The 12,011-nt window shown below is 42.7% G+C and overlaps 1 protein-coding gene and 1 long non-coding RNA gene across 2 annotated transcripts in view; one reads left to right on the forward strand and one right to left on the reverse strand.

Annotated features, from left to right (window-relative positions):
• The window catches only part of LOC121529404, an 83,333-nt gene that overhangs the window by 18,839 nt on the left and 52,483 nt on the right, over nucleotides 1-12,011 (reverse strand). The window lies entirely within an intron of this gene.
• Nucleotides 3,900-9,019, forward strand: hoxb5a (homeobox B5a). Its single transcript, XM_041817209.1, has 2 exons — nucleotides 3,900-4,679; nucleotides 7,826-9,019. The coding sequence occupies exons 1-2, from the start codon at nucleotides 4,016-4,018 to the stop codon at nucleotides 8,071-8,073; spliced, it is 912 nt and encodes a 303-aa protein (XP_041673143.1). The 5' UTR covers nucleotides 3,900-4,015; the 3' UTR covers nucleotides 8,074-9,019.

The following is a 12,011-nucleotide window of genomic DNA, read 5'->3' on the forward strand; positions in this document are numbered from 1 at the left end:
TACGCTGTCTGACTGTAGGCAGATTTAGGAAGGATGCCTCCAGCTGGAGCATCATGCTTTTCTAACAAGGATTCATCATGAAAAGGAAATATCATCATGACATCAAAATTCTGCAGGAGTTTTGCAGAATTAAGAATTCAAACAAAGAGCAAGAACTTCTCCAAGTACTACTACCAAATGAAAGTTTTCTTTGTTTTTTTAAGGGGGTATTTTGTTTGATCAAATCTCTTGTTGCATGCAGGCTGTGGTTTTATTTGGAGCTGCAGGCTGCTGCATGGAACAAGTATTCAGCGTGATGGTGGAAATCTAAATATAACAGGGGGAGTATGTTCAGGGGTCTGTGCCAACTGGGTCGCTGCCTCCTCCTCCTCCTCGTTCCTGCAGCCTGCAGGCCATTCCTGGCACACTTTGGCCTGCGTTAACATCCAGGCCAAGAGCTGATTTAGTGTCGATATCAAAACTGAGTGTAAGATAATAAATCTGATCTCTGTTTGTTACATTCAGCCTGTTTCAGTTGTTTTCTCCCGCCTGGATTCTCGTCTTATTCGAGATGACTGCCATCCCTACTGCTGGTTTGTGTTGTAGGCTCAGTGTGAGAGCAGCTGAGTGTCTGAAATGTGGCCTGACACACATGGACACATTCCCCACAGCGTGCATTCATTTGTATCATTTCACACACACAAATCTGGAACTCTTCATCTGTCCCATGTTTGAGTCTGAGAGCATGAACACGTGTGTGGAAGAGCAAGAGGGCTACTACAACACACACACTCTCTCACAGACACACTGACACTCTCAGAGGCACCCCGGCTGAAATGCATCCAGAGCCGGGAATCAACAAATCATAAATCAGCAGATTTCCATCCAGTGTGGACGTCACAGATCAGGTTTAACATTCCTCCTCTGCAGCTGGACGGGAGGCTGCAGGGGGGAGACGAGGGGGAGGAGGAAGAAAGACAGAAAGACAGAAAGAAAGAAAGAAAGAAAGAAAGAAAGACAGAAAGAAAGAAAGAAAGAAAGAAAGAAAGAAAAAGAAAAACAGAAAGAAAGAAAGAAAGAAAGAAAGAGAAAGAAAGAAAAAAGAAAGAAAGAAAGAAAGCAAGAAAAAGAAAAGGAAAAACAGAAAGAAAGAAAGAAAGAAAGAAAGAAAGAAAGAAAGAAAGAAAGAAAAAGAAAAACAGAAAGAAAGAAAGAAAGAAAGAAAGAGAAAGAAAGAAAAAAGAAAGAAAGAAAGAAAGCAAGAAAAAGAAAAGGAAAAACAGAAAGAAAGAAAGAAAGAAAGAAAGAAAGAAAGAAAGAAAAAGAAAAACAGAAAGAAAGAAAGAAAGAAAGAAAGAGAAAGAAAGAAAGAAAAAAGAAAGAAAGAAAGAAAGCAAGAAAGACAGAAAGAAAGAAAGAAAGAAAGAAAGCAAGAAAGAAAGAAAGACAGAAAGAAAGAAAGACAGAAAGAAAGAAAGAAAGAAAGAAAGAAAGAAAGAAAGAAAGAAAGAAAGAAAAAGAAAAACAGAAAGAAAGAAAGAAAGAAAAGAAAGAAAGAAAGAAGAAAGAAAGACAAAGAAAAAAGCATCACATAAGTGAGTGTTTATATTTGAGAGTTTGCAGGCTAAAGTTGTAGCTTTTGTAGCATTTTATAGTCGTACTGTCACACACTTCTTTAAGAGAAGGATTTATTTATCTCCATTCTGGCCTATACCTTCAACATGATTTCCTTCTCTAGAATCCATTAACTCTTTTAAAACATTTATGCCAACTTTTAGCTTCAGCTTTTTAACTCTAACTTGCACTTTATATTCCTTATTTTAAGCCATACATGTCCAAAATATCATATTTCAGGATAATCTCTCTTGGAGAGGTATCCATCACACTGTAGAGCAGAGTTACTCAACCCTGCTCGACCAAAGAGCTGTTGAAAAATACCTTTACAAGAGCCACAGTCTAAGGTGAAAAGTGGCAAAAATAGGCTAAAGTGGCAAAAAGAATAAGTTGAAGTGGCAAAAATGGATAACCCAAAAATGAGTTATAGGTCAAAAATGGTCAAAAAGCGGTAAAAATGTGGCAAAAAATGAGTTAAAGTGACTTAAATGGGCAAAAAGCAGCAAGAGTGGCAAAAATGGGAAAAACTGGTGTTCAATGGCAAAAAGCAGCTTAAATGGGTGAGAAGTGGGGAAAATGCAAACAGCAAAAAGCAGGATAAAAGAGGCAAAAAGAAGTGTCAAAAATGGGCCTAAAAAGCAGACAGATTAAAAGTGGCAAATAAAGGAAGGGGGGATTAACGTAGCTTACAATAGATAATTTCTGAGGTCAAAGTTGAACTTTTTTAAGGTTTTCCGGGCAACAAAAATGTTCAAATGAAGGCTCAGAAGAGCCACACGCTGAGTAACTCTGCTGTAGAGGGTCTGACAGTGGCAGGGTGGTAAAATACGGACATACAGTGCAATACAATCTGTCTCAGAGACCATCCAGCATCATGAAGTGCTTTAATGCGGACTCTTTCATTTTCACTGAGCTCTCCATGTTTTAACATTTTGAACAGGAATGAGGAATTTCAAACTGAATTCACCCAAATGTGAGCCGGCTCACTGGGCTTCTCTGAGAAGTCAGAAATGAATCAAGCATAACATTCAACCACTAAAACTCATTTTTCTGTTCAGGAATGACAGTAAATAACTATAATTTGACATATTCATCAAGAAATATTAATGTGCTTTACTATTTTTCATTTTTTTTGTAAATCAGTAAATTGTAAAATTCATGGATAACAATAATAATTCTATTTTAGCATTGAAAATATCATTTGGGTTAAAGAGCTTCTACATGTTGCTGTATTAACCATTGCAGAAAGATCAAAATGATTTTGGTAATTACCAATGCTGTTCATTTAGGGCAGCTGTGGCAGAAACCTGACTTTGGCTAGGGTTAGGGTGGTCTGATAGATTTGTTCATCACTGTATGATTCAATCAGTGCATTGACGTTGATAATTAAGGTGGCTGTTTTTGGTGAATGCGCGTGATGGTGTTAAACATATCTATCAATGGTTTGTTGCTTCTGGGTTGTTTGTTTGAGGTCAACAGTTCACGTGCGATGATTGCGTAACTGCATCTGGTTACAGCTGCGCTAAAGTCGTGCGTAATGACGCACCGGTGTGCCATTTATAGCGCATCAAAGGTTGCTTCATATCGGTGACATCCTTGTTTATTATGATGATTATAATAATTATCATTTATATATTTTTTTAACTTTTCCTGTTGGTGGAACTGTTGAAGCAGAGCTTCATGAATCAGCTGAAAGTTCAGGACAGCAGACTTTCAGATCTGTTTTCTGATGAGCTGAAGATTTTGGATTATTAACGGCTTATTTATGATTGTTTGTGGTCACTGCTTTCTCATTTCCAGACTCAGTAAAGGTCAGTGAGCAGGCCTGAGCGATGACAGACGTCCACACTCTCCGAGAGAGCGAAAATATTTTAGAACAGAGCGCCAAGACGTTTTTTCTCACTGTCTACTTCTTTCTCTTTTTAATCAGTGCAATAAATTATGTCTGCAGTAGGTGGCGCTCTGAGCTCACCCCCGGCACCTTCAGCAGCAGAACAAACGGGTGAGAGAGGTGGGGGAGAGGGGGAGGAGAAAGCGAGAGAGAAGGAGCTTCCCCCGCCCAGCCCTTCATCATTAGAAACCTCAGAGCATGAATTACCTCTCCAAAGTCATCGGCGAGAATTTACGACTGGTCAACAAAAGCACGTGACCGCCCCCCCTCCTTCTCTCTCTCTCCTCCCTTACCTCACCCCTCACCTCCCCCATCACACACACACACACACACACACCCCTGAATCCAACACACACACCACCCCACCCCCATATTTGGACGGCGCATACAGAGCTAAAAACCAAGTACAGTGCATCGCCATAATTCACTAATACATCATAAATCGTTGAAAGTACCCGCGTTATAACGACCCAGAGAAATCTAACAAATCAAGTCCTCAGCTGTGAGCTGCAACTCTCTGAAACAACCTCAATGAGCTCTTACTTTGTAAACTCGTTCTCGGGGCGATACCCAAATGGCCCCGACTATCAGCTGCTGAATTATGGAGCGAGCAACGGCGCAATGAACGGCGGGACGTACAGGGACTCTTCCTCCGCCAACATGCACCATGCCACGGGCTCTTACGGCTACAGCTACAATGGCATGGACCTGACCGTCACCAACCGCACCTCCGGCACCTCGGGACACTTCGGGGGCGGCTCGGTCGGAGGGGACTCGCTGGGTTTCTCGGAGAGGAGCTTCAGACAGCCGTCCAGCTGCTCTCTCGCTTCCGCGGCAGACTCCCTGCTGTCACCCGGCAGTGGAGACTCCAAACTGGGCAGACAGAGCTCCTCTCCGCGCGCAGAGCAACCAGGAAGCGCCAGTCTCAGCTCTCCAAACCCAAACCAAAACCTGTCGTCTACCCCTTCTTCCTCTGGTGGCGGTGGTGGCGGCGGAGGCTCGGCGCGGCGCTTCACGGAGCTGGATGACGCGTCACCGGAGACCGAGGACAGCGGGCACGGCAGCAACCCGCCACCCAGGAGCGGGCACCCACAGCCCGGACAGAAACAAGAAGGAGCAGCGGCGGGCAGCACGGCAGGCAGCGAGGCTTCTCCTCAGATATTCCCCTGGATGAGAAAGCTGCACATTAGCCATGGTACACGCTGTTTATTAGCTGTTTTACACCGGAGATAATATTCACAGGGCTGAGCTGGGGCTGGGCAGGATTTATCCATATTTATGTCCTGAGAGATCTAGGCTAGGACAGGGTGGTTAACGTCAATATGTTGATTTTCACTTTTAGAACAGATGCTGGGCCTGATAGATAGATGTGATTAATATATTAGAAATGTTTAGCCTTGATGGAGAATTACCATTTAACTGGTTTTACTGAAATCTTTTGACACCATGGCAACAAAAAAGACACCAGATACCGGCTATTGATTATTTTAACTGTCAATCATGTGAGGCAAACTCCAACAAGCAGGTGAAACTGGGCCATTTTTGCAAATATTGACAACACATTTCTCTCCATTTTGATTATAGATCACAAAGTTTCTGCAATTTTTGATAACATGCACCATGAAATATTGATTTTGAATCACGTGGTATTTAAGAGGATAGACCGATGTAGCAAATCCAGTCTCCAGTGAGAATTTTCTAGTTTTGATCATTAAAAATGAAAAGTTCACCCACAACTTCATTTATTCCTTTAAAGAAAAAAAAAACAGCCCTCCAGATATTTATCATCCATTGTTATGTAGCTAAAATCAGGATATGATTTTTGCCCCTCATCGCCCAGCCCTATGCTGACTCCTGCTTGTTTGGACACATGGTGACACTTCAGTGCTTTGTGCCTCAGTGTGTGTTTGTACACTCACTAAAAATCTCACTGCTGCGTTGATATAACTGCTGAAACACACTCACTCACTATTTCTCGTTGTTGTGCGCTCCAAACATTTTTAAGAATATTTTCACGTGACTGAAAATGAGTCATCCGAGCCTCCCAGTACAGCTCCACGATTTTGTTTTAATTTTTGGGTCTTACTCCCGTTAAAATAGCAGCATGCAGATATTTATTTATGTGAAATCAGATAGGAAATAACGCAGACAGCTGCCCAGCTCAACTTATCGTGTTGTGTCAGTGCACCAGGCTGAAGTTTTGTTTCACATTTCCCTCCTGTGGACGCTGGGGACGCCGGATGGTTTGCCCCCTCTTGTCCTTCTCTCCCCCCCCCCCCCTTTTTTATTTTAGCAAATTCCACAAAAGCGTCATAAATCTGTCAGAGGAGGGGAGAGCCGGGCAGCACAGACCAACAGGCTGAGCAGTGCAGACAGAGGGAAAAAGAAAGAGAAGGCCAGGAAGGCTTTGGAGGCTGTTGCTCCTTTGAAAAGTGAAGCTTTATTACGTGTGGGAACTTTATTAGAGAGGTGAGGCAGAGGACGGGGCAATAAAACCCTGAAGGGAGCTGGAGGGAGTGAAAAGAGGGGGGGGACTGAGAGGGTGATGGTGACGAGGGCAGGTTAAAAAGGAAAACAGTAATGTGACGAATAAAAGCAAATCTTTTAGCTCGGGCTGTGGAGTGGAAATGAAATGTGTGGAGAAAGAGAGCTGTCAGAATCGAGGACTGGACTATTGTTGCGTCTTTACGCACGTTGATTCTGATGACACTATGGGTGAAAACAGCGTTCTGGCTGTGTGTGGTGATGGGCTGCGATGCTTTCTGCTAAAAATATAAATCATTTGCAAAAATCTCTGAAGAGGAAAAAAAAACCAAAGAATAGGAATTAGAAAGGTCGGGTTCAATCAAAAGCTATGAAAGTGGCATTAAATGTTCCTAAAAGCAGACTGATCTTTAAATGTCAAGAAAAACGCAATAAATACAACGACCACGATGATTTTAGAGAAAATATGTGGATTAAATTTAGATTTCACAGCAAAACACTTGGAGAAAGAGAGCTGTCAGAATCAAGGACTGGACTATTGTTGCGTCTTTACGCACGTTAATTCTGATGACACTATGGGTGAAAACAGCGTTCTGGCTGTGTGTGGTGATGGCCTGCGATGCTTTCTGCAAAAAAAAAATTTAAATCATTTGCAAAAATCTCTGAAGTGAAAAAAAAAATCAAAGAATGGGATGAGAAGTGGAAAGGTTGGGTTCAATCAAAAGCTATGAAAGTGGAACGCCTCCTCGTAAAACACCACACATTAAATGTTCCTAAAAGTAGACTGATTTTAAAATATCAATAAAAACGCAATAAACACAACGACCAGGAGGATTTTAGAGAAAATATGTGGATTAAAGTTCGACTGCAGAGCAAAATGCTTGAAGAAAAAGAGCTGCCAGATTCAGTGACAATCGTTGCGCCTTTACGCACGTCTGTTTTGGTGACAATGAGCGTGAAAATAACACCCTGTTTGTGTGTGGTGATGGTGGAGAGAGAGAGGGAGTAAAAACAAAAATATAACACCTGTAGCTGCAACATCAAAGAACACAGTGCCGTAAAACTGGAACATTAAAAACCCCAAGTCATGCGTAATGTGCGTCAGAGGGGAGTGTGTCCAGAAGGATTTTTGTTTATGCGTTATTGTAGATATATTAAGTGTATTTTCCAACCATTTCAGCTGTTTAACGTTCTTTACTTTACTGTGAACTGTATTGTGGTTGTAGGAAATGAAATGGATTCATTTTTACGCCTGTTGTTTCCCATATTTTGTCACAGAACGATATTGATCTTAGTTTTGTCTATTTGGTCACTTCTCCACTTTAACTTCTGTTATCGCAAATATAAAAAATTTGGGGCCTATAATCTTAATTTTTTTTGACTTCTTAAAGTTCCAGTAAGAGCTTCTTCAGATTGCTGTGGAAGATATCTGACATTATGTAAACAAAAGGAGGCTTTAAACATTTGATTCAGCTCGAAATGACAACAAATGGTGCGGATTTGTTCACAGTACATGACAGAATATCTGCTGGGTATGAAGATAGCAGTATTATTAATGAGTTCAGTAGAGAGATGTTTGACCTGTGTCTCTAGCTGGAGCACCTTTATCTAGATTTATCATAAAAGGAATAAATTGATATCAGAACTTTGCAGAAACAACATATCAAGTGTGCCAGAGAAGTGTCCATCCACGTGGTTGCGTTTGTGCATTGTTGAGGATTTTAAAGGTATTTTCCCCACCCATTGAGTGTGTTTTAACTGGAAATAATCCGCCGTGTGTGTGTGTGTGTGTGTGTGTGTGTGTGTGTGTGTGTGTGCACCCTCACACCCCCTCCTAACAGCCTTCTGTTCCCTCAGATATGACGGGCCCGGATGGGAAACGGGCGCGGACGGCGTACACCCGCTACCAGACCCTCGAGCTGGAGAAGGAGTTCCACTTCAATAGGTACCTCACGAGACGACGAAGGATCGAAATCGCGCACGCGCTCTGCCTCACGGAGCGGCAGATCAAGATCTGGTTCCAGAATCGGAGGATGAAGTGGAAGAAGGACAACAAACTGAAAAGCATGAGCCTCGCCACCGCCGGCAGCGCCTTCCAACCCTAAAAAAAACACATTTTAAAGAGTAAAATCCTCCGTCCATCTCTTTGGAAACCACACACAGGCTTCACATGAAGAGAAAGAGACAAAAAAGAAAACTTGAAGAAGCATTCAGCTGAGAGTGGAGCACGAGGAGACGATGATGAAGAGAAAACAAGCAGATTCCAAATCTAGATTTTAAAAACACTCCCTGAGTACTGTACAGCAGCGCAGCACTTTTTATTTGTCGGCATGTTGTTGGTCTTTGGTGTTTTAGGGCAACATTAAAAATAATGACTGTGGTACTTATTCTTGTACAAAAACAAAAAGTAGTGTTCCTGTTTGTTCTCGTCGTTTTTGAAACATCCGTGTCCGAAGGAGAGGATGAAAAATGCTACCTAACTACCTACTATCTGTTGTTGATGTCTAAATATCGTTTTATATGTCTGATGGCGATGTTTTGTATTTGAGAAGTTAGCATGTGCGCTCTTATTGTAACTTATTTACAGCAAATATCGCGAGTATAGTCTGAGTCGCCCTTTATCTGTCATTTACCTCCCATCAAATCCGTGTGTGTGCGCGTGAGCGTGTGCGTGGGTGTGTGTTGCCTCCAAACACCCCTCCGTATCCATCCATAATGTTGTGTATAGCTCTATTATTCACAAAGTGTATCTGTATATTATTATTGTTGTTGTTATTGTAATTATTGAATCCACGCTGCAGAAAGGATGTAAATAGATCTATATTGACATTTTTAAATGTGACCATTTGGCTATCCGTAGTTGCAGAGTGTGTGTGAGTGGTTGTGAGTGTGTTAGTGCGTGTGTGAGAGTGTGTGTGTGTGCGCATGTAAAAGAAATGGCTACCGTCCTGTGCGGCCTGTAAGCTTTCTGCCGATGAGCTTTTTGTATTTGTTTGTAACTTGGAGTAAAAAAAAAAAACACGACAATAAAGTTTCCATTACTCATCAAAACTTGGACAGCTGCTCGTGCTCCAAACAAACAAACACACGTGCCAAACTTTGCAGAATGCAGGCTTGTCAGCCAACTCTGCGACATCTTGGTTTAACAGATTCATCAGAGATGGTTTCAACTTACTGTGAATTATTTAATCAACTGCAAACTTTGTTGTCATCATTTGGTATCACGAGTCTTTAAAGCTTATAAATAGCCCTGATTTTTATAGATCGAAGGTGAAAATCAACTTCTAAAGTTCGCCCACAAAGCCATGCTGTGAATAATTTTAACAAACAAACTTGTGCCAAACTCTGACGCAAAAAGTGCAATATGGTATGTCTATGCAGCTCAGAGAGCTGGGAGAGAAAATACTCATATTTTATTTATTGCCTGACAAATTCAAATAGAAAACTCCCTCATGAGCACCTGGAGTTTCTTCAAAAACCTTTTGGTGCATTTTCTAAGCAACACGTGGGGAAATTCTTCAGGAGCAGCGTGCTTTCAAAACTACCAGATGATCCAAGGAGATATTACTCGTGAATTCAAACGCAGAATGAGACAAATGTAAGAATAACTTTAAAAGAAAACTAACTTTCATGTAAACATGTGACCTTCGTCCACCAAACCTTCATATGCGGATGTCTGATGCGTTTACAGCACTACCAAATGATTCAAGTTGGCTAAACCGAGCTTCACTGTGCGTAAAGACGCACGACCAGAGGCCTGTCTTCGGTTTTCCAGGCCTTGCTTTGCCCCATTTCCAAGGCGACAACCTCCTGGAGCTCACCAATCACCAAACAAGCTGCATTAAGCTCACACTGAACAGAACAGATGCACACAGGCCAATTTCCATCTCTGCTGCTGCCCGAGCCTGGAAAGACAAATTGGTCACTTTTCTCTAAACGACCTCCCTTTTCCGCCCTAACGGAGGCCGCTCCCGGCCAAATTAAGTTACCTTCGCCCAGTTTGAGACCGTAAACAAGCTGCTGAACTTTTAAACTCACCGGCTGATGCTGCTGCAGATTCTCGGCTCTTTTCTGAGCTGATAGCGGGGGAACATGGTCCTGCTCCGAGCCTCATGTGGACACAGCCGCTATCTCCTGCCTCCTCTATGTGTGTGTATTTGCGTGGATGTGTGTGCTGTGATATTTTTTTAAAGCTAACCCCCTTCTGCTTTGGGCCAAACTATAAAAAAGAAGCAGCTTTGACATTTACATGTCAAACGGATGAGGCTTTTTATCTCAGAGTTGGATCGTAAAGCTCACACTCATACCTCTCACTGGCTCTGCTCTGGTCACGTGGGGTCCATAAAGTTAGTTTTATGGTTTTGGGGAGTTGACAATGTTCGATATATTTCACATTCTAGAAAGCAAGTGACGGTTTAACGGCTTCGCGGGGATCCTAAAGGGGTCAGTAAAGTAGAGACAGAGCGGGAGAGGGAGGGAGTGTGTGGGTGAGAGAGAGAGCAGGCCACGACTACCGGCCGCTGTTCCTGCTCGGTTCACACGCCGAGCCCGGGAGCTCCGTGTCTGCGCCGCTGTGGACGCCGGGAAAACCCATGGAGAGCCTGAGCCAGGACGCACAGTGAGTAGTGTGTGAAGGCTGCATATAAGTGGGGGCTAAGTGTAGAGGGGAGGGGGCGAGGGTGGTAAAGAGAGAGCTAGAGAGAGAGAGGGAGCTGGGTAATTACCGTGTCACTCACTCTCTCTGCGCTGCTGCTGTATTAACGCGCGCGCTCCAGCTCCCGTGTATTGGAGATGTTTGAGATTGGATGTTGTCCTGGTCCCTGACAGGTTGAGATGTAACGAGCACGCGCGAAGCCGTGTGCACTGTTTGTATCATCCTAAATGTATGCGCGTATGGAGGAGATGCGTGCGTAATGATGGCGCACAGACGTGAACAAAGCAGTGTTTGACAGCAAAAACAGAGAGGTTACCTTCTCCATGTGCATGTATGAGTGTGAGGCTATTCTGTCCTAAGATTACCCACTGCATAGTCATATTCTGTGCACTCCCCTTGTCTTTTAAGGGTCAGAAATGACCCATCTTCTCATAACTCCAAATTAAGGCAGTTACGGGCGCTGGCTTGGATCACATAAATGTTGAAATCTGCATTATATCTGTAAGAAGTGGCAGAAAGGGAGTAAAAATAATACTAGCATAATCTTCTAGTATTGTTGAGTGATGCCTTCAGTGAAATCCCGATGATCAGGCACGGGGCAGCAGATGTTGTCAGTTGTTTACGCGGTTTTTGAAGGTGTGGAACTGATCCGACTCAAATGTTTTCATTCCCCCTGGATCAAAAAGGAAATATAAAACTATCAAGTTGAGGAGGGAATTCGCATTTCATCCTGGAAGGCTTTTATTACAGCCTTTTTTTCTGATGGAGAGGAAACATTTCATATCACTGTACTTTTGTTTTGACACTTTTACGCACGGCTATCGCGTGCGTAAAACAGTTTCTGTTCGGGATTTAGAGCTGGAAAAAGGCCCGTGTGAGTGCTAACATTAACCAAGAAGTAAATGGTACAAGGACACACTCAGGCACATAAACACACAGCGTGCAATGTGCGTCCTTGGGTACAAGAAAATCTTTGTCGTCCCCCGCCCTTGTATTTTCCAAGCAGGATGGGTGTGTATGAAAAAACGTCGTGGATACAAACATTCCCAAGGTTCATTATCGGAGTCCTTGTTGGTTATATTACACCAATGCTTTGGCCTTCCTACATAAAGGAAGCACACAATAGTGCGAGCACATTATGCTGAAGTGTTGCTGCGTAGTTGGAGGAAAAAAATCTTTGAAACCACTTCCAACGGTTTCTTTCTTTTTCTTTCTTTATTAGGATCCCTAGCACCAGCAAAAGCATTGGCTATTCTTCCTGAGGGCCAAGGGGGGTCTTTATACGTTTCAGATAAAACGCCTATGAAGTTATCCAACAAATGTCTTACAAAAACAAAATCTGGTTTAGTTTTTGAGGACTTTGATATAAAGTTCCCCTCATCGTCGGTA

The sequence above is a fragment of the Cheilinus undulatus genome, linkage group 21, assembly GCF_018320785.1.
Source record: "Cheilinus undulatus linkage group 21, ASM1832078v1, whole genome shotgun sequence".
In the NCBI taxonomy this organism is placed as follows: Eukaryota; Metazoa; Chordata; class Actinopteri; order Labriformes; family Labridae; genus Cheilinus; species Cheilinus undulatus.